The sequence below is a fragment of the Globicephala melas genome, chromosome 2, assembly GCF_963455315.2.
Source record: "Globicephala melas chromosome 2, mGloMel1.2, whole genome shotgun sequence".
Classification (NCBI taxonomy): domain Eukaryota; kingdom Metazoa; phylum Chordata; class Mammalia; order Artiodactyla; family Delphinidae; genus Globicephala; species Globicephala melas.
Window position 1 is genome coordinate 91,147,347 of NC_083315.2, and position 25,471 is coordinate 91,172,817.

Consider the following 25,471-nt stretch of genomic DNA (forward strand, 5'->3'; position numbering starts at 1 on the left):
ATCCCACTAGGGGTATACAATCAAAATACTGTATTTTAAAGCCACTTGAATTATTTTCTGTGTGATAATGTCACATACTTGGTATGCAGTGGGTTCTTGGTTTCAGTTTGTTTTAGATTTTTAGAGATTGTACTCCTTTCATTTTTAGTATCTTTTTTTAAATTTATTTTGTCTTTTAATTGTCTTGAAGAGGTCACCACTCAGTGTCAACAAAACGCTAAATTTATTGGTCTCCATTCAGGGGAGAGTTGTGAAGCTTAGAGTTCAGGGATTGGTGAAGTGGGAGTGTTTAGGAAGTGGTTGAATTTTTGATAAACAGATGTGGCTATGGACTGTGGCTGTTACTGACTGGTTGACTTTCTGAAGTGTGGTCGCTAATATGAAGCTGTCATTGATAGACTGGGATGAGTTTGAAGCTAGTTCTGATGATTACTTTGTTGCTATGGTCCTTTCCTGAATTTGGAGTATAGGAGTTTTTTGTTTTGTTTTGTTTTGGTTTTTTTTTTTCTTTTTTTTTGCGGTACGCAGGCCTCTCGCTGTTGTGGCCTCTCCCGTTGCGGAGCACAGGCTCCGGATGCGCAGGCTCAGCGGCCATGGCTCACGGGCCTAGCAGCTCCGCGGCATGTGGGATCTTCCCGGACTGGGGCACGAACCTGCATCCCCTGCATCGACAGGCAGACTCTCAACCACTGCGCCACCAGGGAAGCCCTAGGAGTTTTTTTTCTTGTATGTAAAACAATGATTTTTGTTCCAAAATGAAAACTATATCACAAGATATATTCTTAGAAGTCTGACTTTTATCCTTATCCCCTCCATCCTGTTTTCTCCTTTCTTTCGGGCAAAGGTTGGCAAGCAATAGTCTGCAGGCCAAATTTGGCCACCCATCTCTTTTTGTAAGTAAATTTTTGTTGGAACACATACTCTTTTGTTTATGTATTGTCTATGTCTTCTTTTATTTTAAAATGGCAGAGCTGAGTAGCCATGACAGAGATTATATAGCTTATAAAGACTGAAATATTTATTATTTGGCCCTTTATTGAAAAAAATTTATTGATCTCTGCTATCGTTTTCATCACTTTTTGGCTTTTCCTTTTTTTAAAATAATAAAAGCAAATATGTTAATATACTTAACATTTACCTTCCTTTTACAGAAAAGTAGTATGCTTTAAACACGTCACTGCATCTTATTTTTTTTCACCTAACAATATATCCTGAAAATCACTCTGTGTCAATATATCTCTAATTCCTGGACTAGTACTCCGTTACATAAGTGAATCATTTTACGTTCAACCAATCCCCTATTGAGTGACTGTTAGTTTTTTCCCTAGCCTTTTGTAATTATAAATAATGTTATAGTGAAAAGGCTTGTGAAGAAGTCATTTCACATGTTTTTGCCATTGTACCTTTGGAATAGGTTCCTTGAAGTGGAATTGCTGGATTAGAGTTTAAATATAAATTATTTTATTATGCTGAATATTACCATATTCTCCTCCATGGGGCCCATACTTTTTTTTTTTTTTTACTGTGATAAAGAACACATAACATAAAATTTACCATCTTAATCATTTTTAAGTATACAGTCAGTAGTGTTAAGTATATTCACATTGTTTCAAAACAGATTTCTAGAACTTTTTCATCTTGCAAAACTAAAATTCTATACCAATTGAAAAACAATGCCCCCTTCCCCCTCCCCCCTCCTGCCTCTAGTAACCACAATTCTTCTTTCTGTTTCCATGATTTTGACTGCTCTGGATAGCTCATATAAATAGAATCATAAAGAGTATTTGTCATTTTGTGACTGGCTTTATCACTCAGCCAGGTTCATTCATGTTGTAGCACGTGATGGGATTTCCTTTTTAAAGGCTGAATAATATTCCATTGTGTGTATATTCCACATTTTCTTTATCTGTTCAACTGCAGATGGACGTGTGGGCTGCTTCCACCTTTTGGCTATTGTGAAGAACGCTGCTGTGGTCTTGAGTGTACAAATATATTTGTCTGAGTTCTTGCTTTCAGTTTTTGAGGGTATATACCCAGAAGTGGAATTGCTGAATCATATGGCAATTGATTGTTTAATTTTTTTAGCAACTGCCATACTGTTTTTCATAGTGACTGCATCATTTTATATCCCCATGCACAGTGTACAAGAGTTCCAGTTTCTCCACATCCTTGTCAGCACTTATTATTTTCTTCTTTTAATAGTAGCCATCCTAGTGGGTATGAGGTGATTTTTCAGATGGTTTTGATTTGTCGTTCTCTAGATTTTGAGCATTTTTTTCATGTGCTTTTTGGCTACTTGTATATCTTCTTTGGAGGACTGTTTATTCAGGCTGTTTGCCCATTTTTAAATTGAATTATTTGATTTTTGTTTTGTTGAATTATTCTTTATCTGTTCTGGGTATTAACCACGTATCAGATATATAGTTTGCAATTATTTTCCCCAATTTCATAGGTTGTCTTTTAGCATATAAAATTTTAAAAATTTTGACAGAGTCCAATTTATCATTTTCTTTGGTTTGCTGTGCTTTAGGTGTCATACCTAAGAAATCATTGCTTAATCCAAGGTCAGTGAAGATTTATGACTGTGATTTCTTTTAAGACTTTTATAGTTTTAGCTTTTACATTTAGGTCTTTGATCCATTTTGAGTTAATTTTTGTGTATGATGTTAGGTAGGGGTACAAATTCGTTCTTTTGCATGTGGATATTTACTTGTCCCAGCCCCATTTGTTAAAACAAACTCTAGATCTTTTTAATCTATGCATCTCTTGTTTTTTACTTTTAATGTAGAATATTGCAGTTATGCCTAGAAACAGTATAATGGATTTACATATACCCATCATACAAAAATTATAAAAATTCTGTCATTCTTACCTCATTTGATCTTCTACCCCCAAAACAATAACTCTTTTTCCCCTTAGAGTGCTTTAAGGCAAATCTAAGACCTTTTATCACTTTGTACATTAGTAGTTTATGTATCTCTTACAGAGAAAGACTTTATAAACATAACTACACTACTATTATTACACCCTACAAAATTACCAATTATGCCTTACCCAGTACTTGCTTAATTTTATCTGATTGCTAGTTGCTGCCTTAGGTTGATACATATCTTGTTTCTTATAATGTGCAGTGTAAAGCTTTTTTATTTTACATGCCATTTGTCTTGGGTCATTTTGTCATTTATATGGGTCATTTTGTTCTTTAGGATCTCCATAATCACGGATTTAGCTCATTGTATCTTCATGTTGTCATTTAACATGTACTTTGATCCCCCTTATTTTTATAAACATATAATTAAATCTAGAAGCTTGATTAGATTTAGAGGTGTTTTGTTTGTTTTAAGGCAAGAGACTTCATAGGTGGTACTGAGAAAATTTTGTTGCATCTGTCAGGAAGCACTTCATGTTTCATTGTTCTACCTTTTAGTGATGTTAACGTTGATCATTGAGTTCAACTTGATCCTTCCATATTAAAGTTCTCCATCCACTTTTTACCTTATGGTTTTAGCAGCTATTGATGGTCATTGCCTAGATTCATTATTTAACCAGGGATTGGAAAATGGTGATTTTCTAATTCTATAATTTCTTCTGCACTTATTAGCTGTGACTATTCTCTAAGGAAAAAGTTGCCTTCATCATCTCTTTGATTTCCCCGAAATACTGTTCATGTCAGAAAGGCAGGATAAATGCTTGATTCTTTCTATTTATTTGACAATTTTCAGAATAATGAGTTGTGCCTTAGCAACCTCCAAAATTCTTTTTTCTTTTTTGAGTGTCATTATGAACTCATGAGTGTTTATTTTTTAAATTAATTTATTTTTTATAAATTTATTTTTATTTATTTATTTTTGGCTGCGTTGGGTCTTCATTGCTGTGCGTGGGCTTTGTCTAGTTGCGGCGAGCGGGGGCTACTCTTCATTGCAGTGCATGGCCTTCTCAGTGCAGTGGACTCTCTTGTTGTGGAGCACTGGCTCTCTTGTTGCGGAGCACAGGCTCTAGGTGCACAGGCTTCAGTAGTTATGGCATGCGGGCTCAGTAGTTGTGTCTTGTGGGCTCTAGAGCGCAGGCTCAGTAGTTGTGGCGCATGGGCTTAGTTGCTCCATGGCATGTGGGATCTTCCCAGGCCAGGGCTTGAACCCGTGTCCCCTTCTTTGGCAGGTGGATTCTTAACCACTGCACCACCAGGGAAGTCCGTTTATGTTTTTGATGTTTTTCAATCACTGCAGTCACCATTCTTGTATCTGCTCAAATTGTTTCATCCTTGGCAAATGAGAATTCTTTCACTTATCTCTGAATTCCTTTTGGCATGTTAGTAGTAGTACTGTTAACATTTTTGCTTTCTGATTTGACAAGATGCCCCAAGTTCATTGTGCATAATTTCCTGTGCCAGACCAGGAATAAGCCATTTCTTCAAGGAGCTCTTATTTCTTTTAGTGGCATATGATGTTTAGACTTCACAATCTGGAGGCAGGGGTTCTCATTGCTACTGAGTTATCATTGCTTTTAAGCCTTTTCAGGCCAATCCTCATGCCAAATTTTCTATCATAATTTGATTGTCTGATACTTGTTACGTAGTTGATTCCTAGGGGCATTTCTTGGGAACAATATTCTTTGAGTTCTGTGTGTTCATAACTGTTTCCTTTAGCCTTGAAGGTTACTTTGGCTTGATAGAACACGCTTGGCTCACATTTCCCTGGATACTTAAATATGCAGTAAGCTGTTTGTGCCAATGTCTGTTCCCAGTCTGATTTTTTTCCCCTTATGTATAATTTGGACTTTTCTGCACATACGTCCAGTGAAATTTTTTTCCCTTTAAAATTCAGTAGCTTTACTAGACTGTGTTTTGGCATTAACCTTCTTCTGAGTTGTTTTCCCAGATATGTAGTATACCATTTCAACCTGCAGGTTTAGTCCTTTTTTAATTTCCAGAAATTATTTTCTTGAATTATAGTGGCTAATATTTGTTCCATCTCATAGCTTTGGGGTTTTTATTGGCAGCCTTTTATAATATGTATTTTATATTTACTTTGTCTTTTATCACTTTTAATTTCTAAATTTCTTTTTAATTTTTTTCATTTTTTCCCTTTATTTTTTCTCCCTTAATTTTATGTTGTTTTCGCTCATGTCTCTTCTACTTGAATCTTCATTTCTTTTCCTTTAATTTCTGTTCCTTTTCTGAATTTGCTCAGATTTCTTTTTATGTCTTTCTGTTGCCTAGCTCTCTCATTTATAAGGTTTTCTAATTATGATTTATGTTCTTTTAAATCTTCTTTTTCTTACTTTCCTTTAGTTTGTTCTGTAATTAGGTTACAGCATTATCTCCTTTAGGCCATATTTTTCTGCAGTATCTTCATTTTCTACAGATATGTTGTTCATGTTGTTATCCTTTTTTCTTACAATATCATTGTATTGGGTTTGATCAACAGACCTTTTCTGTGGCTCATGTTTATTTCCTATGCACTTTAAATGCATTTTGTAACATTAAAATTATATTAGCTCTGGTGATGTTAAGCTCTTAGTTGCAACCTATTAAACTGTAAGCTGTTGTAAATTAGGTACGATTTTTTTTTCTTAGCAGTGTGTTGGACTAAGGATAGTAGTCTGTGTCAACTGCCATTGACACCATGCTTGTCCTGAGGTCTAGCAATCTCAGTTATTGTAAATTATATTTGTGTTATAATATAATGCTTCTTTAATGTGTGGCTATTTCACTGGACATCTGTAATGGAAAGATAAGTACTTTTTTTTTACATGTACTAAACAGATTTTAGAACTGAGTTTGTGGGGGTTTTCCCCTCTTTCCAGCAAAGCAACCTAATTAATGTATAGGATTAGTAGTGTTACTTGGTGCTGGAATGTTTATGTTAATTAGTTAGTCCTGATATGCTGCTGTGTTTCTTTTGTTTCAGGTTAAATGGAAACCACCCTTGGGAGCTGGATGCCTGTGTAGCCATTCTATCACATCAGTGAATTGCAATGAGTGGAGGAGGCGATCAGCCGGATATCCTCAGTGTTGGAATCCTGGTCAAAGAAAGATGGAAAGTAGTGAGTATACATCAGGGAGAGAGAGGGGTGGGGGGGGAGGGGCTGCATACATATGAGCGGGTAACTTTTGGTATCTTGATAAAACCATTTCATTAGGAAATAATACATATATTGCTTATATGCCTAAAGCAGTTATTTTTGGTTCTTTTCCTATGATTAGGTTCTGTTTATGCCCTAATTCTTATTCTTGCTGCTTATAGGAGTAAATTTTCCTAAACTCTGATAGCTACTATTTTTTTAAAAATTTATTTATTCATTTATTTATTTTTGGCTGTGTTGGGTCTTTGTTGCCGCAGGAGGGCTTTCTCTAGTTGCGGCGAGTGGGAGCTACTCTTCGTTGCGCTGCACGGGCTTCTCATTGCGGTGGCTTGTCTTGTTGCAGAGCATGGGCTCTAGGTGCGCGGGCTTCAGTAGTTGTGGCACACGGGCTCAGTAGACGTGGATCTCAGGCTATAGAGTGCCGGCTCAGTAGTTGTGGCGCATGGGCTTAGTTGCTCCACAGCTTGTGGGATCTTCCCGGACCAGGGGTCAAACCCGTGTCCCCTGCACTGGCAGGTGGATTCTTAACCACTGCACCACCAGGGAAGTCCTCTGATAGCTACTATTGAGTAAGGTAAATAAAAGTATACTTAGGGAAAGAACAGTTGAAAAAAAAATACAGTACAGTGAACTGCCCTTTTTTATTTTTTAACATTTTATTAAGGAAAATTGTAAGTATACATTAAAATAGTGAGACTGTTATAAAGAACCTCCGGGTACCCATGCCCCAGCTTAAACAGTTATAGACTGATGGTCAATCTTGTTTCATCTCTTTAACCTCTCTCCCAGAATATTTTGAAGCAAATATTTTACCTTAGCATTTCTCTCTATGCACTTCAGTATATATCTCTGAAAGATAGACTTCTTCTTAAAATATAATCATAATATCATTATCACTTCTAGAAAAGCAATAATTTCTTAATATCATTAGGTATCCTTCCAACTTTCACATTTTCCTAATTGTTTTGTAAATTATTTTTAACAGTTGAATCAACCAAATCCAAGTAAAGTTTGGATATTACAGTTGGTTTACATCACTTAAGTTTCGTTTAATTTCTAGGTTCCTTTTCATCTCTCTTTTTTTCCTTACAGTTTATTTATTAATGAAACTAGGTTATTTGCCTGTAGAATTTTGCACAGTTTGGATTTTTTCTATTGCTTCCATGTGGTGTTAACATGTTTCTCTGTCCCATGTATTTTATGTAAACAGTTAGTTATTTAGAGAGGCTTAATGGATCTGACCTCAGGTTTGTTTATTGAAGTAGGGGCATTTCTTTTTTCATAAAGGGTATTGTGAACTTTGGGTGGGAGGCATATAATGTCTTATTGCCCATCATTTTTTGTGATGTTAGCACTATTGATCATCATTGTCTAGGTCTGTTAATTCATTAGGGATTGCAGACTGGTGATAGTCTATCATTCCTTCATTTATTAGTTGAAGTACATCTATGAAGAGAAATTTCCTATCATTAACTATCTGACTACCCTGAGATACAATTTGAATAGGAATACAGGATAAATGCTTGATTCTTTTCTTAATTCACCAGTTTTCAAAATAATGAATTGGTTCCCTAGCATCTTCTAAAAGTGACCAATGAGGGCTTCCCTGGTGGTGCAGTGGTTGAGAGTCCACCTGCCGATGCAGGGGACATGGGCTCGTGCCCCGGTCCGGGAAGATCCCACATGCCGCGGAGCGGCTGGGCCTGTGAGCCATGGCCGCTGAGCCTGCGCATCCAGAGTCTGTGCTCCGCAACGGGAGAGGCCACAACAGTGAGAGGCCCGCGTACCGCAAATAAATAAATGAATAAATAAAAGTGACCAATGAAATTTTTAAAAATATAATTAAGAATTCATGGATTTAAGCATATTTAATGTGTTTCAGTCCACATTAGTTATCATTTTTATTGATTCTAGTTATCATTCTTATTGATGCACAAATTGTCTCATTTGACTAAGGGGACATTCTTCAGGTTGTCTCCTGAGTGCTTTTAACACGATCCTAATAGTCTTTTGATGGCTTCCTTGCCCTAGACTTGGAATCTGCCATCTTTCTTCCTATGAAAGAAGCTATTTTTGTTTTAGATATATTTAAATATATTTTATGGCTATCCAGTCTTTGGTAACCAAAGTTTTTTTCCATTAGCATGTTTAGCAAAGCTATTTAATAGTTTCCTTAGTCTATCAACAGATTGGAAAAAGAAGATTCTTCTTTTAGAAATAAAAATTTTGTTTCTATGGTACAGTGTTTTACTGATTAGGCAAATCAGTAGGCTTTGAAATTCTACTTGAGTAAATATAAGAAAAGAACCTTTTCATCATCATGGACTGGTGCAGGGAGATTCCAGCAATTGGTAATCTTTAATGTAAGTCAGGCACGAGTGTTTCTTTGGTGGGAGCTTTGTGTTAAGTGCTGTGGTGAAGTTTGGCTTTCTTCAGTAGACATATCAAAAGGTGACAAATGAAGCTACGTCTGGCATAGTTGCTTTGTCCTGATAATGAGAGCTAATAAATGTATGGAGCATGTCCCCCAAATTTGAGAGTCATAGTGGCATTTTTAGTAAAATATCACAGGCTCATTGTTAAGGATGGTGTTTTGGTTATCTACTGTTATATAACAACTGCATCAAAACTTAGAGGCTTAAAACAGTCATTTGTTTTGCTCACAGTCTTGTGGATTAGGAATTTAAGAAGAATTTGCCTGGGTGGTTTGTCTCATAGCCATGTGGCACTAGCAGGTTTGGGGATTGGAAGGTCCACTTCCAGATGGCTTCTTTGGTGCCTGGGGTCCTTAGTTCCCTTACCGCCAAACTGGTGGCCCATTTTCTAGGACCTCTCTACAGGGCTATGGCTTCTCAGGATGGACACACTTTTTACATGGTGGCTGGCTCTTGAGAGTGTTGGTTAAAGTAGTCACAAGATCCACCCAGGTTTAAGAGGGTGGGGAAATGGACTGTGCCTCTTGATGGGGGAGTGGCGGAGTCACAGAAGAGCAAAAAGGATGGGCACTATTTTGTGGCCATCTTTAGGAAATACAGTCTGCCACAGTCTTACCTCTATTCTTTCCCTAGTCTGCATATCACCATCGTACTAAATTACCTCTGTCTCTTTGCCGTATAAACATTGGTGATGTCTTAGGGTTTTGTTAAGCTCAATTAAAAAAAAATTCATGCTCTATTATTGTTCAAATTATTTTATATGAATAGACCAAGGAGCAAAATCATTTATTTCAGGTTAGAATTTTTCTTCTGTTGTTTGGTAAGGTTCTTTGTGAGGTAAAAACATGAAGCCAACTCGCATCAGAGTCCATAATTAGAAAGATATCTCTTTAGTACTGTTTATGACTTTTTAGAGTTACACAGTCTTTGTTTAATGGACAAAATATAAATAATCATAAGATTATTATGATTGGGTCCCAGTCAGGGGTCAAAAAAGAGAATTTATTTAACTGAAATTAAGTTCTGGAACTTTTTTTAGTCCCAAACTCATATCAGAGTTTCTCGTGGTATCTCTTCCCATCACCAAACCAGAATAAGGAAGGATTATGGCTCATGTATACAAAGCAGTAAATAGTTATTTAGCAATAATTATATACTTAACCACTTTGCCAAATGCTATGGGGGAAGTAAAAAATAGAAGGAGTGGCCCTCTCTTTGAAGAAGATTAGTTTCATTGTAGGGGGATAGGGCGTTGACAATGGACAGTTAAACAGTATGAGTTGAAACACTGTATAGTGTATTAATACAGGTCATACCTGAGGTATTTATAGTAAAATGATTAATTAAATGATTAAGCACATAATTCCTATAGAAATTTGGAAGAGATAAAGGAATCAACCTAGATGCAGAAATCAGTACAGACCGTGTGGGGAAAGAAGTAGGACTTGAGGTGAGGCCTCTGGGGTGGTTAAGATTTAGGACCCTGTGCCTCCAGTGATGACTTCCTACATTATATCACATCCTGGCTGCTTGATAACGTGCTAAGGAGAAGACTGAGTTTTAGGAAATGGAAGAAGGCTAATGGCATGCTGTATCTAGGTTGAAGTATATCACCTCCCCCCTCCCACCCCAGTTTCTCACAGCTCTACAGTTCCAGTGTCACTAGCTCTTCAGAACTTGCTTTTATTTTATTATTATTATTATTATTAGTTTTTTCTTTTGCGGTACGCGGGCCTCTCACTGTTGTGGCCTCTCCCGCTGCGGAGCACAGGCTCCGGACGTACAGGCTCAGCAGCCATGGCTCACGGGCCCAGCCGCTCCGCGGCATGTGGGATCCTCCCGGACCGGGGCACGAACCCGTGTCCCCTGCATCGGCAGGCGGACTCTCAACCACTACGCCACCAGGGAAGCCCTATTTTATTATTTTTTTAAACTTTTTATTTTATATTGGAGTGTAGTTAATTAACATAGAACTTGCTTTTAATACTCAAAGATCCCGATATTCCCCAGTTAAGCTAACACATTTTATTAGGGAGAATATTAAGTGTTTGATGAAAGTATTTATTTATCTATCTATCTATCTATCTATCTATCTATCTATCTATCTATCTATCTATCTGTCCCACGTGGCTTGCAGGGTCTTAGTTCCCCAACCAGGGATTGAACCCCAGGCCACGGCAATGAAAGCACTAGCCCCCAACCACTGGACTGCCAGGGAATTCCCTGATGAAAATATTTAATTTGATTAGAGTTTACTATTATTTGAGCGTATGGATATATAGTGAACACTGGGATAGTTTAGAACAGGAGCTGTTCTGTGGAGCCTGTTCAGTGCCTCAGAAAGGAGGGTAAATGGTGCTGAGAGGGCTGGGCTCTGGCTGCCCCTATCCCTTCTCCAACCTCCCCACATACATATCTCAATCAGGTTCCAGATAAGATTTCAGTTGGCAGAAAGATTTTATGGATTTAAAAAGTCTTCAAATGATTGCCTTAGAATTAGAATAAATAGGGTTGTTGAGGGGTACTTGTGGGAAGTGAAGCTTTCAGATATTGAGTCTTTTATGATACTTCTGATGCTGGCTGTAGGCCAGATTTTAAAATTGTTTGTGGCTGAAATAAATTGAGTACTTTTTGTGGACAAAACTGTGAGAAGGGCTTCCCTGGTGGCGCAGTGGTTGAGAGTCCGCCTGCCAATGCAGGGGACACGGATTCATGTCCCGGTCCGGGAAGATCCCACATGCCGCAAAGTGGCTGGGCCCGTGAGCCATGGCAGCTGAGCCTGCGCGTCCGGAGCCTATGCTCCGCAACGGGAGAGGCCACAACAGTGAGAGGCCCGTGTACCACAAAACAAAGAAAGAAACAAACAAACAAAAAACTGTGAGAAAAGATTTTGATATTATTTCTAGGTTTTTGTTCTTGGCATATGCCTAGTTAACAATGTTGAGATCTTTTATCATAAAATAGGGATAGGCAAATTATATATTATTTTCTAAATATAAGAGATGAATTAGTTTCTAATTAGAATCTTCTAGTAATTTTGTGTGTGTGTGTGTTCTTATTTTATTTCCCATGCAGTTGAGGAAGATTGGGGGTGGGGGCTTTGGAGAAATTTACGATGCCTTGGACATGCTTACCAGGGAAAATGTTGCACTGAAGGTGGAATCAGCTCAACAACCAAAACAAGTTCTGAAAATGGAAGTTGCTGTATTGAAAAAACTACAAGGTAAGCTTCTTGTATGATATACCAAACAGTTTATAATTTATTGTTACCTTTGTGAACCTCAATTACATTCTCTATCAATTGAATATTCTGGTGTCAGCTTGGTTTAAACATGCTGAACGTTTTTCTTATGGAAATTTTATCACTAGTAGTTGTAGAAATACTGATTGCTTAGAGTAATTGGACTTTGGGAATTCCTTTTCATGGTGAGCAAGGATGAGAGAGAGTGAATAACCTGAAACATTCTGCTTTAGAAAGTGTTTTCATAATGTCTGTTATGGTAAAACTTGCCTTTTTAAAAAAATAGCCAAACATGAATACCTCTGAGTTGTTTCTACTTATGTTTTTGGATGTTAAACATGCTTTAATCCCATTAAGGAAGCTGCCTTCAAATCACACTGAAGGATGGATTAAAAATAATAGTATTTGTTATATGTTGATTTCATTAGCTTCAGTTTAATCGAATAACTCTTTCTGGCCCTGCCACCATTTTTGAGGTCCATTTTATGACTTGGATCCCTATTGTTTTACCACAAGCATAAATAACTTTTTTTCCGACATCAATCAAGTGATTAAAACCCTGAATACATGGCTAGTTTGATTCATCTTTGTATTTTCAGTTTATGACATAATCTAGTATTACTGATATTTAACTGTTTTATCTGAATCAAAATTAAATAGTGGTGATTAGCACATTAAATGATCTTGTTAAGCTCTAGAAGGTTTGATATTGCTATGGGACATTCATTAGCATCTAAAGGAATTTAGTACTAACATAGAGAGCAAAGGAAGTTGCTATAATTGGTAGAAAGAACTGTAGTTGGTAGAAATAGCAAGGACAAAATGCTGTGTATACTCTGGTTTCTCTTCAGATTGAATAAATCTTTCACCTTTTACTAAAAAAAAAAATGCTATGTAGCTTAGGACTCTCAAATTCACGGCTGTGTAGTCTCTAGGGTGAATGTGCTATCTTTGTGAATCGCTGATGTGATGATGTCTGGAATTCTAGTAAATAAGTTTCTGATAAGTTAGTGAAATGTGTATTATGTATTGTGGCAACATCTATTCTTTTAATCATTGCTCTTTGCCTTAAGCTTTCTCATTGTCCGAGTTTCTCTACTAGTTGGCTCATTTCATTAGAGCATGATGCTAATAAAATTATAGTTCTGTTTAATAGTTACTTTTAGCCTAAACTTAGCTTTCCTAAAACATGGGAAATCAGGAAGACAGTGGATAGATCAGCACCCATTGTCACTACTAGAAAAAATGGATGACTGGAGAAGAAAGGATAGAGAAAAGGATGGTGTTCTCTTTTTCTCACCTTTTCTGCTTTTTCTCTATTTCTTTCGAGCTGTTTCCAGCTCAGCGAAATAGGGACCACAAACAGGTGCAGCTGGAGCTACCTCTTCGTGGTTTGCACGGATCCCAAGAGATCTGTTTTACTTTCAGCTAAGTCCATAAAGGGTATGTCAACATCAGCTTGGCTTGGACGGTGCTGCTTCACCTGTCTTTCTCCTACTTGGTCCTGAGGAGATGCTTCCAGATGAGGCAGGATATAGCTTTGTAGCCCTTTCAGTAAGTTCTCCTGCCTATTTTGGCCATGGTTTACTTAGCATTGTATGTGATAAAGCTTGAAGAACAGTTTAGTACCTTTTAATGAGTGAATTAGAGATCCTTGGATGTTGAGTCTGTCCTTTCCTTCTTATTTTATCTTTCGTACTATTACCTAAAATGTTTTTCTTTCTTGCTTATTACCACGTGACATCCTATTCCTCAGGACCCTTCACTTTCCAAAATAAGTAGATTTTTAATCTTTTGGTCTGTATTTCAATGGACAGCCCTTGACTTTCTTTTCTTGGCTTTCTGACTGTGCCTTCTGCATACTTATGCCTCACAATTTCTTTTTGTTGAAGGTGCTTTGGAATCTGTACACTTTGAGAACATTTTTATGGGGCTGAGCTGCTTGCTTCTGCCTGCCTGTTGGCATAATGATTTTCTTACTCAGTGACCCCAATAAAAAGACTAAATGTGCAAGGAAAAGGTATATAACCAGAGGCTAGCCCTTTATAGGATTGGTTGGTTTAAAGTTGATGTTCAATTTTTGGTAACTGGTATAGGATTTATTTCTTTGTTTTTTTTTTTTTTTGCGGTACACGGGCCTCTCACTGTTGTGGCCTCTCCTGTTGTGGAGCACAGGCTCCGGACGCACAGGCTCAGCGGCCATGGCTCACGGGCCCAGCTGCTCCGCGGCCTGTGGGATCTTCCCGGACCGGGACACGAACCCATGTCCCCTGCATCAGCAGGCGGACTCTCAACCACTGCGCCACCAGGGAAGCCCTGTTTCTTTGTTTTTTTATGATGAATTTAGCCTGAACCCTAAGGTTTGTTTCTTTTAAAAATCAATCCCCCTATTCAAAATTCTCATAATGTCTTTTCCTGGATTCCTTCAGTTCTGAGTTTTCTCCCAGTCTTTCCTGTACTTAACAATCCTAGATTTCCTCGGCTCGTGCATGACTCTCATAGTAGTATGTTCCTTTCTCATTGGCCCTAAAGTGCGAAGGCCTTAGCATTTTACCTCATCTTTCCTTCTTTTTTTTTTTTTCATCTTTCCTTCTGAATGACCTTCCCCACGCTACTATAGGAGATAACTCTCTTTTCAAAGCTCTCTGAAATATTCTGGATGTATATCCTACAATTCTCTATTGAATCAAGCTAAACTCCTGAATTATACGTGGGTTTTACAAATGAGTCTGAATGTTTTAGTCACTGCTCAACTAGACCACTTGTCTATAGGCCTCTTAGGTAGTACTTCTATACTCAGTTATTCTCTGAAGTTTCCTTATTAAATAGAACTGTAAAACTTATTAAGCTTTTCCCTTTATTAATATCATTGTTCAGAGCTACATCTCTATATAACCATTTATTTGTGTTTCTTCGCTCAGTTTATGACTATACTATCTTCAAATCTTTGTTTTCAATTTATTTGCTTTGACACTGTGCAAAGCGTTATTGCCTCCCTACTCTGTTAGATTCTTTTTTCTCTCTTCTCTCCCATCATAATAAATATTTTATAGGGACATTCTACCGATCTTTACTTCTCCATTTTTATGGTCTCTTGAACTCTATCTCACCGTACCACTCTTTTTTTTTTTTCATTTTAATAAATAAGTTTTATTTGCAGTGCTGGTAAAAGAGGGGAAAAAAACCCTTTTGTCCTGTGATTCCAAATCTGATCGCTAGTAATTCTGCAGTACCTACCATCAATACTTTTTTTTTTTTTTTGCGGTACACAGGCCTCTCACTTGTGGCCTCTCCCGTTGTGGAGCACAGGCTCCGGACGCGCAGGCTCAGTAGTCATGGCTCACGGGCCCAGCCGCCCCACGGCATGTGGGGTCTTCCCGGACTGGGGCACGAACCCATGTCCCCTGCATTGGCAGGCGGACTCTCAACCACTGCGCCACCAGGGAAGCCCCATCAATACTTTTTAAAAAGATAGATTTCCTTTCCAGTCTTAACAAAATTTTATACATGTCTAGACTCCTGCAGTGAGACAGGCAAATCTTAAATTTGTTTTTCTCCCCTAAATTTTTATTATGAAAAATCTTAAATATACATAAAAATAGAATTGTATAATGAGCATTCATGTACCCGTTACTCAGCTTCGGTAAGTATCAGTGTTTGGCCAGGCTTGTTGCATCTATATCCTACATTTTTTCCCAGCTTGCTGAAGTATTTCAGAAGAAATCCTAGGCATCATATCATCTGTAAATACTTCAGTATGGGTCTTTATCTAATAGATAAGGTCTCCATTTTTATTTTTTAATGAAAATAGTCTTTATTTCAGAGTTATGAATTACAGGCCAGTAGGAAATCTGTAGGGTTGAGGTTGGGGCAGGGGTTTTTGGAAACATATCAAAAATTGACAGACATTACTTTGCCTGTAAGAGCTTTGTTGATGGTTGATGATTTTGTGAATCCATTAAATTATATCTATTGGAATATAGAAAGTCTTAGTCACTTATTCCCTACAAAGAAAAAAAAATGATATGAGAAGTAGCTTATGTTAAACATTAGGAAAATTTGGGGAAATCTGCATTATTGAGAAAGTGAAATTACTATGGAAACTCTTCAGGTGACCAGTTTTAAGAATGGATTGGAGAATCTCATTGGAGAGGAAGCCCATGTTCCAGTGTTTCTTTTTTTTAATTAATAGACTTTACTTTTTGGAACTGGTTTAGGTTTACAGAAAAAATGAGCAGTTTCTACAGTTTCCTCTATTAATAAACCCCATCTACAGTTTTCTCTATTAATAACATCTTGCATTAGTGTAGTACATTTGTTACAATTGGTGAACCATTATTGATACATTATTATTAACTAAAGTCCATAATTTACATTAGGGGACTCCTTTATTAGTAACATAAACACTATAGTCTAAAACACCTAAGGAAATTAAGTTATTTCTCAGTACCATATAAAATCTAGCAGCCAGTGTTTAATTTCTCCCGCTATCTCAAAAATATCCTTTTACCATTGAGTTGTTCAAATCAAGTTTCACGTCACATGGTAGGGACATTGCATTTGGTTGACATCTCTCTTAAGTCTCTCTTAATATGTAAGAGTTCCCCCTCCCCTACTTTTTTTTTCTTTTAAATTTTGGCCTTGCCATTTATTTGTTGAGAAGTGAAGTTCTTAGTTTGATAGAATAGTTCACATTCTGGATTTCATTGATCACATCCTTGCAGTGTTGTTTAATGTGTTCCTCTATCCTCCACATTTCCTGTGAACTTGTAGTTAGACCCAGAGGCTTTTTTAAAAAATAAATTTATTTATTTATTTATTTTTGGCTGCGTTGGGTCTCCATTGCTGCGTGCGGGCTTTCTCTAGTTGCGGAGACTGGGGGCTACTCTTTGTTGCGGTGTGCGGGCTTCTCATTACGGTGGCTTCTCTCGTTGTGGAGCACGGGCTCTAGGTGCACGGGCTTCAGTGGTTGCAGCTCACAGGCTTTAGAGCTCAGGCTCAGTAGTTGTGGCACATGGGCTTAGTTGCTCCGCGGCATGTAGGATCTTCCCGGACCAGGGATCAAACCTGTGTCCCCTGCTTTGGCAGGTGGATTCTTAATCACTGTGCCACCAGGAAAGTCCTGAGTACATTGTCTTGATCCATTGTTTCTACAGGGGTTGCAAAATGGTGATTTTTCTTATTTTCTTTTTCCTTCCAAATTTCTGAATTGGAATTATTCTACAGAGTAGAACTTTATTTCATTAGCTGTTTGTTTCCCCTGAAATAATAGTTATTACAAGAAGGGTAGGATAAAGGCTTGAATTTTTTCCTTTTTATTTACCAATTTTTAGAATACCAAGTTGTGCCCTTTTGTGAATAGTGAAGTGTTTTTCGTTTGTTTTAAAATTTTATTTTATTTATTTTTTTTATACAGCAGGTTCTTATTAGTCATCCATTTTATACACATCAGTGTATACATGTCAATACCAATCTCCCAATTCATCACATCCCCACCCCCACCCCCTGCCGCTTCCCCCCCTTGGTGTCCATACGTTTTTTCTCTACTTCTGTGTCTCAGTTTCTGCTCTGCAAACCAGTTCATTTGTACCATTTTCTAGGTTCCACATATATGCGTTAATATACGATATTTGTTTTTCTCTTTCTGACTTACTTCACTCTGTATGACAGTCTTTAGATGCATCCATGTCTCTACAAATGACCCAATTTCGTTCCTTTTTATGGGTGAGTAATATTCCATTGTATACATGTACCACATCTTTATCTATTCATCTGTAGATGGGCATTTAGGTAGCTTCCATGACCTGGCTGTTGTAAATAGTGCTGCAATGAACATTGGGATGCATGTGTCTTTTTTTTTCTTTATTTTTAGCTGCATTGGTCTTCATTGCTGTGCACAGGCTTTTGCTAGTTGCGGCAAGTAGGGGCTACTCTTCGATGTGGTGCGCGAGCTTCTCACTGAGGTGGCTTCTCTTGTAGCAGAGCCTGGGCTATACGCGGGTGGGCTTCAATAGTTGTGGCACGCGAGCTGAGTAGTTGTGGCTCACGGGCTCTAGAGCGCAGGCTCCGTAGTTGTGGCGCACGGGCTTAGTTGCTCCGCGGCATGTGGGATCTTCCCAGACCAGGGCGTGAACCCGTGTCCCCTGCATTGGCAGGCGGATTCTTAAGCACTGCACCACCAGGGAAGTCCCTGCATATGTCTTTTTGAATTATGGTTTTCTCTGGGATATGCCCAGTAGTGGGATTTCTGGATCATATGGTAATTCTATTTTTAGGTTTTTAAGGAACCTCCATACTGTTCTCCATAGTGGCTGTATCAATTTACATTCCCACCAACAGTGCAAGAGGGCCGCCTTTTCTCCACACCCTCTGCAGCATTTGTTGTTTGTAGATGTTCTGATGATGCCCATTTTAACTGGTGTGAGGTGATACCTCATTGTAGTTTTGATTTGCGTTTCTCTAACAATTAGTGATGTTGAGCAGCTTTTCATGTGCTTCTTGGCCATCTGTACATGTTCTTTGGAGAAATGTTTATTTAGCTGTTCTGCCCATTTTGGATTGGGTTGTTTGTTTTTTTAATATGGGGCTGCATGAGCTGTTTATATATTTTGGAGATTAATCCTTTGTCTGTTGACTCGTTTGCAAATATTTTCTCCCATTCTGAGGGTTGTCTTTTCATCTTGTTTATGATTTCCTTTGCTGTGCAAAAGCTTTGAAGTTTCATTAGGTCCCATTTGTTTATTTTTGTTTTTATTTCCATTACTCTAGGAGATGGATCAAAAAATATCTTGCTGTGGCTTATGGCAAAGAGTGTTCTTCCTATGTTTTCCTCTAAGAATTTTATAGTGCCCGGTGTTACATTTAGGTCTTGAATCCATTTTATTTTTGTGTATGGTGTTAGGGAGTGTTCTAATTTCATTCTTTTACATGTAGCTGTCCAGTTTTCCCAGCACCACTTATTGAAGAGACTGTCTTTTCTCCATTGTATATCCTTGCCTCCTTTGTCATAGGTTAGTTGACCATAGGTGCGTGGGTTTGTCTCCGGGCTTTCTATCCTGTTCCATTGATCAATATTTCTGTTTTTGAGCCAGTACCATATTGTCTTGATCACTGTAGCTTTGTAGTCTAGTCTGAAGTCGGAGTCTGATTCCTCCAGCTCTGTTTTTTTCCCTCAAGAATGCTTTGGGTATTCGGGGTCTTTTGTGTCTCCATACAAATTTTAAGATTTTTTGTTCTAGTTCTGTAAAAAATGCCATTGGTAATTTGATCGGGATTGCGTTGAATCTGTAGATTGCTTTGGGTAGTATAGTCATTTTCACAATATTGATTCTTCCAGTCGAAGAACATGGTATATCTCTCCATCTGTTGGTATCATCTTTAATTTCTTTCATCAGTGTCTTATAGTTTTCTGCATACAGGTCTTTTGTCTCCCTAGGTAGGTTTATTCCTAGGTATTTTATTCTTTTTGTTGCAGTGATAAATGGGAGTGTTTCTTTAATTTCTCTTTCAGACTTTTCATCATTAGTGTATAGGAATGCAAGAGATTTCTGTGCATTAATTTTGTATCCTGCAACTTTACCAAATTCATTGATTAGCTCTAGTAGTTTTCTGGTGGCATCTGTAGGATTCTCTATGTGTCGTATCATGTCATCTGCAAACAGTGCCAGTTTTACTTCTTCTTTTCCAATTTGGATTCCTTTTATTTCTTTTTCTTCTCTGATTGCTGTGGCTAGGACTTCCAAAACTATGTTAAATAATAGTGGTGAGAGTGGACATCCTTGTCTTCTCCCTGATCTTAGAGGAAATGCTTTCAGTTTTTCACCATTGAGAATGATGTTTGCTGTGGGTTTGTCATATATGGCCTTTATTATGTTGAGGTAGTTTCCCTCTATGCCCACTTTCTGGAGAGTTTTTATCATAAATGGGTGTTGAATTTTGCCAAAGCTTTTTCTGCATCTATTGAGATGATCATATGGTTTTTATTCTTCAGTTTGTTAATATGGTGTATCACATTGATTGATTTGCATATATTGAAGAATCCTTGAATCCCTGGGATAAATCCCACTTGATCATGGTGTATGATACTTTTAACGTGTTGTTGGATTCTGGTTGCTAGTATTTTGTTGAGGATTTTTGCATCTATATTCATCAGTGATATTGGTCTGTAATTTTTTTTTTTTTTTGTAGTATGTTTGTCTGCTATCTTTTGGTATCATGGTGATGGTGGCCTCATAGAATGAGGTTGGGAGTGTTCCTTCCTCTGCAATTTTTTGGAAGAGTTTGAGAAGGATGGGTGTTAGGTCTTCTCTAAATGTTTGAAAGAATTCACCTGTGGAGCCATCTGGTCCTGGATTTTTGCTTGTTGGAAGATTTTTAGTCACAGTTTCAATTTCATAACTTGTGATTTGTCTGTTCATATTTTCTATTTCTTCCTGGTTCAGTCTTGGAAGGTTATACCTTTCTAAGAATTTGTCCATTTCTTCTAGGTTATCCATTTTATTGGCATAGAGTTGCTTGTAGTAGTCTTTTAGGATGCTTTGTATTTCTGTGGTGTCTGTTGCACCTTCTCCTTTTTCAGTTCTAATTTTATTGATTTGAGTCCTCTCCCTCTCTTTCTTGATGAGTCTGGCTAATGGTTTATCAATTTTGCTTATCTTCTCAAAGAACCAGGTTTTAGTTTTATTGATCTTTGATATTGTTTTCTTTGTTTCTACTTCATTTATTTCTGCTCTGATCTTTATGATTTCTTTCCTTCTGCTAACTTTGGGTTTTGTTTGTTCTTCTTTCTGTAGTTCCTTTAGTTGTAACGTTAGATTGTTTATTTGAGATGTTTCTTGTTTCTCGAGGTAGGCTTGTATAGGTATAAACTTCCCTCTTAGAACTACTTTTGGGGCATCCCATAGGTTTTGGATCTTCATGTTTTCATTGTCATTTGTCTCTAGGTATTTTTTTATTTCCTTTTTGATTTCTTCAGTGCTCTCTTGTTTCTTTAGTAATGTATTGTTTATCCTCCATGTGTTTGTGTTTTTTATGTTTTTTCCCCTGTAATTGATTTCTAATCTCATAGCATTGTGGTCAGAAAAGATGCTTGATATGATTTCAATTTTCGTACATTTACTGAGGCTTGATTTGTGACCCAACGTATGATCTATCCTGGAGAATGTTCCATGTGCACTTGAGAAGAAAGTATAATCTGCTGTTTTTGGATGGAATGTCCTATAAATATCAATTAAATCTATTTAATTTATCAATTATATCTGGTCTATTTTGTCATTTAAAGTTTGTGTTTCCTTATTAATTTTCTGTTTGGATGATCTATCCATTGGTGTAAGTGAGGTGTTAAAGTCCCCCATTATTATTGTGTTTCTGTCGATTTCCTCTTTTAGAGCTGTTAGCAGTTGCCTTATATATTGAGGTGCTCCTATGTTGGGTGCATATATATTTATAATTGTTATTTCTTCTTCTTGAATTGATCCCTTGATCATTATGTAGTGTCCTTCCTTGTCTCTTGTAACATTCTTTACTTTGAAGTCTATTTTATCTGATATAAGTTTTGCTACTCCAGCTTTCTTTTGATTTCCATTTGCATGGAATATCTTTTTCCATTCCCTCACTTTCAGTCTGTATGTGTCCCTATGTCTGAAGTGGGTCTCTTGTAGACAGCATATATATGGGTCTTGTTTTTGTATCCATTCAGCAAGCCTGTCTCTTTTGGTTGGAGCACTTAATCCTTTCACATTTAAGGTAATTATCGATATGTATGTTCCTATGACCATTTTCTTAATTGTTTTGGGTTTGTTTTTGTAGGTCGGTTTTTTCTCTTGTGTTTCCCACTCAGAGAAGTTCCTTTAGCATTTGTTGTAGAGCTGATTTGGTGGTGCTGAATTCTCTCAGCTTTTGCTTGTCTGTAAAGCTTTTGATTTCTCCATCGAATCTGAATGAGATCCTTGCTGGGTAGAGTAATCTTGGTTGTACGTTCTTCCCTTTCATCACTTTAAGTATATCATGCCACTCCCTTCTGGCTTGTACAGTTTCTGCTGAGAAATCAGCTGTTCATCTTATGGGAGTTCCCTTGTATGTTATTTGTCATTTTTCCCTTGCTGCTTTCAATAATTTTTCTTTGTCTTTAATTTTTGCCAATTTGATTACTTGTGTCTCGGTGTGTTTCTCCTTGGGTTTATCCTGTATGGGACTCTCTGCACTTCCTGGACTTGGGTGGCTCTTTCCTTTCCCATGTTAGGGAAGTTTTCAACTATAATCTCTTCAAATATTTTCTCGGGTCCTTTCTCTCTCTCTTCTGCTTCTGGGACCTCTATGATGTGAATGTTGTTGTGTTTAATGTTGTCCCAGAGGTCTCTTAGGCTGTCTTCATTTCTTTTCATTCTTTTTTCTTTATTCTGTTCCGCAGCAGTGAATTCCACCATTCTGTCTTCCAGGTCACTTATCCGTTCTTCTGCGTCAGTTATTCTGCTCTTGATTCCTTCTAGTGTATTTTTCATTTCTGTGTGTTTGTTCTTTAATTCTTCTAGGTCTTTGTTAAACATTTCTTGCATCTTCTCATTCTCTGCCTCCATTCTTTTTCTGAGGTCCTGGATCCTCTTCACTATCATTATTCTGAATTCTCTTTCTGGAAGATTGCCTATCTCCGTTTCATTTAGTTGTTTTTCTGGGGTTTTATCTTGTTCCTTCATCTGGTACATAGCCCTCTGCCCTTTCATCTTGTCTATCTTTTTGTGAATGTGTTTTTTGTTCCACAGGCTGCAGGATTGTAGTTCTTCTTGCTTCTGCTGTCTTCCCTCTGGTCTGTTTTTCGTTTTGAGTATCACTATGAGATCATGGATTTTTATATATTTTATTTTATCCCACTGCAGTCATTATTCTTCTCAGACTAAAATTTTCACTTTTTTTCGCTAGTGGAAGCGAAGCCCTTTTATATTGGCTGCTTGTCCTTCTGATGTAACTTCAGTGTTCTTTGATATCATTCTAGCTTTCTGGCCCAGTACATGTTTCAGGCTCTCCTTGAACTTTCCCTTCAGCAGAGTTGGAATCAGGAACCCTTTTACTCCAAGATCCCTACTTCCTTGTTTTGGAAAACAATTGAGATCACGGTGTGGGGACTAGGACACTAATCACTATTAGACCAACACATTTCTCTCAATAGGTTTTCATAAATACTAGATTTGCCTGGTTTTTTCTATGTGCACTTTTCAATTTGTTTACATTGTTTATCTTATTTTTAAAAACATATTTGTGTTCTCTTTTAAATTTCAGGCTCTAAAAGGGCAGGAATTATGTACTTTTATTTTTTAATTTTGTTTATTTTAGTTTTGGCTGGGTCTTCGTTGCTGCGTGTGGCCTTTCTCTAGTTGTGGTGAGTGGGGGCTACTCTTCATTGCGGTGCGCAGGCTCTCATTGCGGTGGCTTCTCTTGTTGCGGAGCACAGGCTCTAGGTGCACAGGCTTTAGTAGTTGTGGCTCACGGATTCTAGAGCGCAGGCTCAGTAGTTGTGGCATATGGGCTTAGTTGCTTCGCGGCATGTGGCATATGCCCAGACCAGGGCTGAAACCTGTGTCCCCTGCATTGGCAGGGGGATTCTTGATCACTACACCACAAGGGAAGCCCTGGAATTATGTACTTTTAAAGTTGACATATGCTTAGTGTTAAAATGATAGCAGACTGTGACTTTGTATTTGCTGATACATTTGTAAATGGAGATGTGGAGAATAGGATAACATTAACTCTTCTGTTTTGTCATTTTGTTAATAAAATTTAGTTTTATGGTAAGAAAAAGAATTGTTAAGATTGTGGAATAATTTGTTAAAGAGTGTTATAAATACTAGTTGATAAAGTCACCTTTTGATGACTATGGCTTAGATTCTCAAAACCATATTATATAGATGTTCAATTCTTCATTGTTACAAAAGCCAGTCACTTGGGTGTTCCAGAAAATGGTTTCTGTTTGGTTTGGAAGTTTTTTTTAACCTTTGCATATAGGTGGTGTAATATTTTGGGAATTCAGAATATTGTGACTAAAATTTATCCTTATATCTTTTCATCAAAGGAAGTCTTCCTAGGATCTTTAAAAGTTTATATTTTGTTTACTTGCTTCCAGTTGAAATATAAATATATACCTAAGCTTATCAATAGTTTTTCTTTAAAAATATTCTGTAGATCAGGTTTCTCACTAATTCTTATGTGTCTTCCCTCCATAATGTGTTCAATCTAATGAATTATTTTGTACTTAAAAATCACTACTTAAATCAATGAGTGACTAGAACCTTGCCCAGCCTGTCTGTCCCATTTTAGCTCTTTACTTCATGCTGTAAATGAGCAACTCATCTTATCTCTTGTGTTCTTTCAAAGCACCAACTTGAGTAAAACTGAGGTTTTTCTCTTTATTCATTACCTTGGGTGAAAAAGTAATTAATTAAAAGCTTGTTGAATTATTTAAAAGTTTTTCTCCTCTACATCCTCTAAAAGTAAGTGAAGATCCTTTTAATATTAAGAAATAAGAGAGTAAATTCCACTGTTTGATAACCAAATAATTTTATTATTCTCAGTTAAAATAGTTAGGAATTAATTTTTCTTGCCCCATACAAATGCAGGGAAAAACTACCTTTTTCCTAACAGCCCATAAAGAGATTGTGATTTTTATTCTGACTTCTGGAGACTTTTTTTTTAAACCCTGAAATATTGGTCCTGGATTTTATTTTTGCCCTAGAAACTGCAGAACACAAGCTGAAAGTTGAGATGAAGGAAAACTATTACAGAAGATCAACTGCACCTCTTCTGCCTTCCCTGCTTGACGTCTCCAGCTACTGCTGTAATATGTGACCACTTTCTTACCCTAGTCATAAGAATATAAGAAATATGTAAATTCTGGATTAGACCTCTGGTCTGTTCAGTATAGAATGTCTATAAAAGTTACTCCAAATTTGCTTGCCCTCGTTAAGTTTCTGTTTAATCAAAGGGTGTGTTAGAAGATCTCTGATGACTCCTTTTATGGAAGAGCATAATAGTCAGACTCTGGGACCTAAAGGTTTGGGATAAACCCTTACCCCTCATTATATATTTTAACCTTTTAAAAACCTATCATCTGTCCTTTTGTTCATTTCAGCCTGTGCATTTTTTCCCCTTAAAGTAACTTTTGCTTGCCCTGGTTAAGGTTTATCTTTTCTATCAAAGGGTGTTAGGCGATCATTGAGAACTTTATCTGTTAGTATGTCCATTTTAGCATTTCCTGACTTGAAAGATTTAACTTTATCTGCCAGTTTAGTGATTTGTCTATTCATTACTCTATTTGGGTTTAGAAAAATGACACGTAAGAAATATCGGGTTGGCCAGAAATTTTGTCTGGGTTTTTCCATAAGCTCATGTGGAAAGACCGATCGAACTTTTTAGCCAACATAATAGAATAGGTCTAGATTATTTTAAGGAGCAGAGGTTTATTTCCTTGAAAGATAATATAATGTATATAAGTATATATATTTATATGTGCTTTATATGCGCAAAGAAAGTCTGGAATTGTATAGAACTCAAGAGGCCATTTGGAATGGTTATATTTGGCTATTGGAATTAGAAGGACCAGGGCAGGAAAGGCTCTTTTGCTGTTTCCCTTTATACCCTTCAGTGCTTAAGAAATTGAGACAAATATGCAAGCATTTCTTTTACAGTAAATGCTTTTACTGTAAAAGCATTTCTTTTACAGTAA

General features: G+C 37.2%; 1 protein-coding gene across 3 annotated transcripts in view; it reads left to right on the forward strand.

Moving 5' to 3' along the window:
• TTBK2 (tau tubulin kinase 2) overlaps positions 1-25,471 on the forward strand; it is a 138,292-nt gene that overhangs the window by 28,641 nt on the left and 84,180 nt on the right. For 2 of the 3 annotated variants that reach the window (XM_060294404.1, XM_060294403.1), the window contains 3 exons: positions 5,910-6,045; positions 11,595-11,742; positions 24,482-24,583. In XM_060294404.1, coding sequence (XP_060150387.1) covers positions 5,977-6,045; positions 11,595-11,742; positions 24,482-24,583 — 319 coding nt within the window. In that variant the 5' untranslated portion in view covers positions 5,910-5,976. The remainder of the gene's footprint in view (positions 1-5,909; positions 6,046-11,594; positions 11,743-24,481; positions 24,584-25,471) is intronic. The other variant, XM_030842692.2, reaches the window with a different exon arrangement.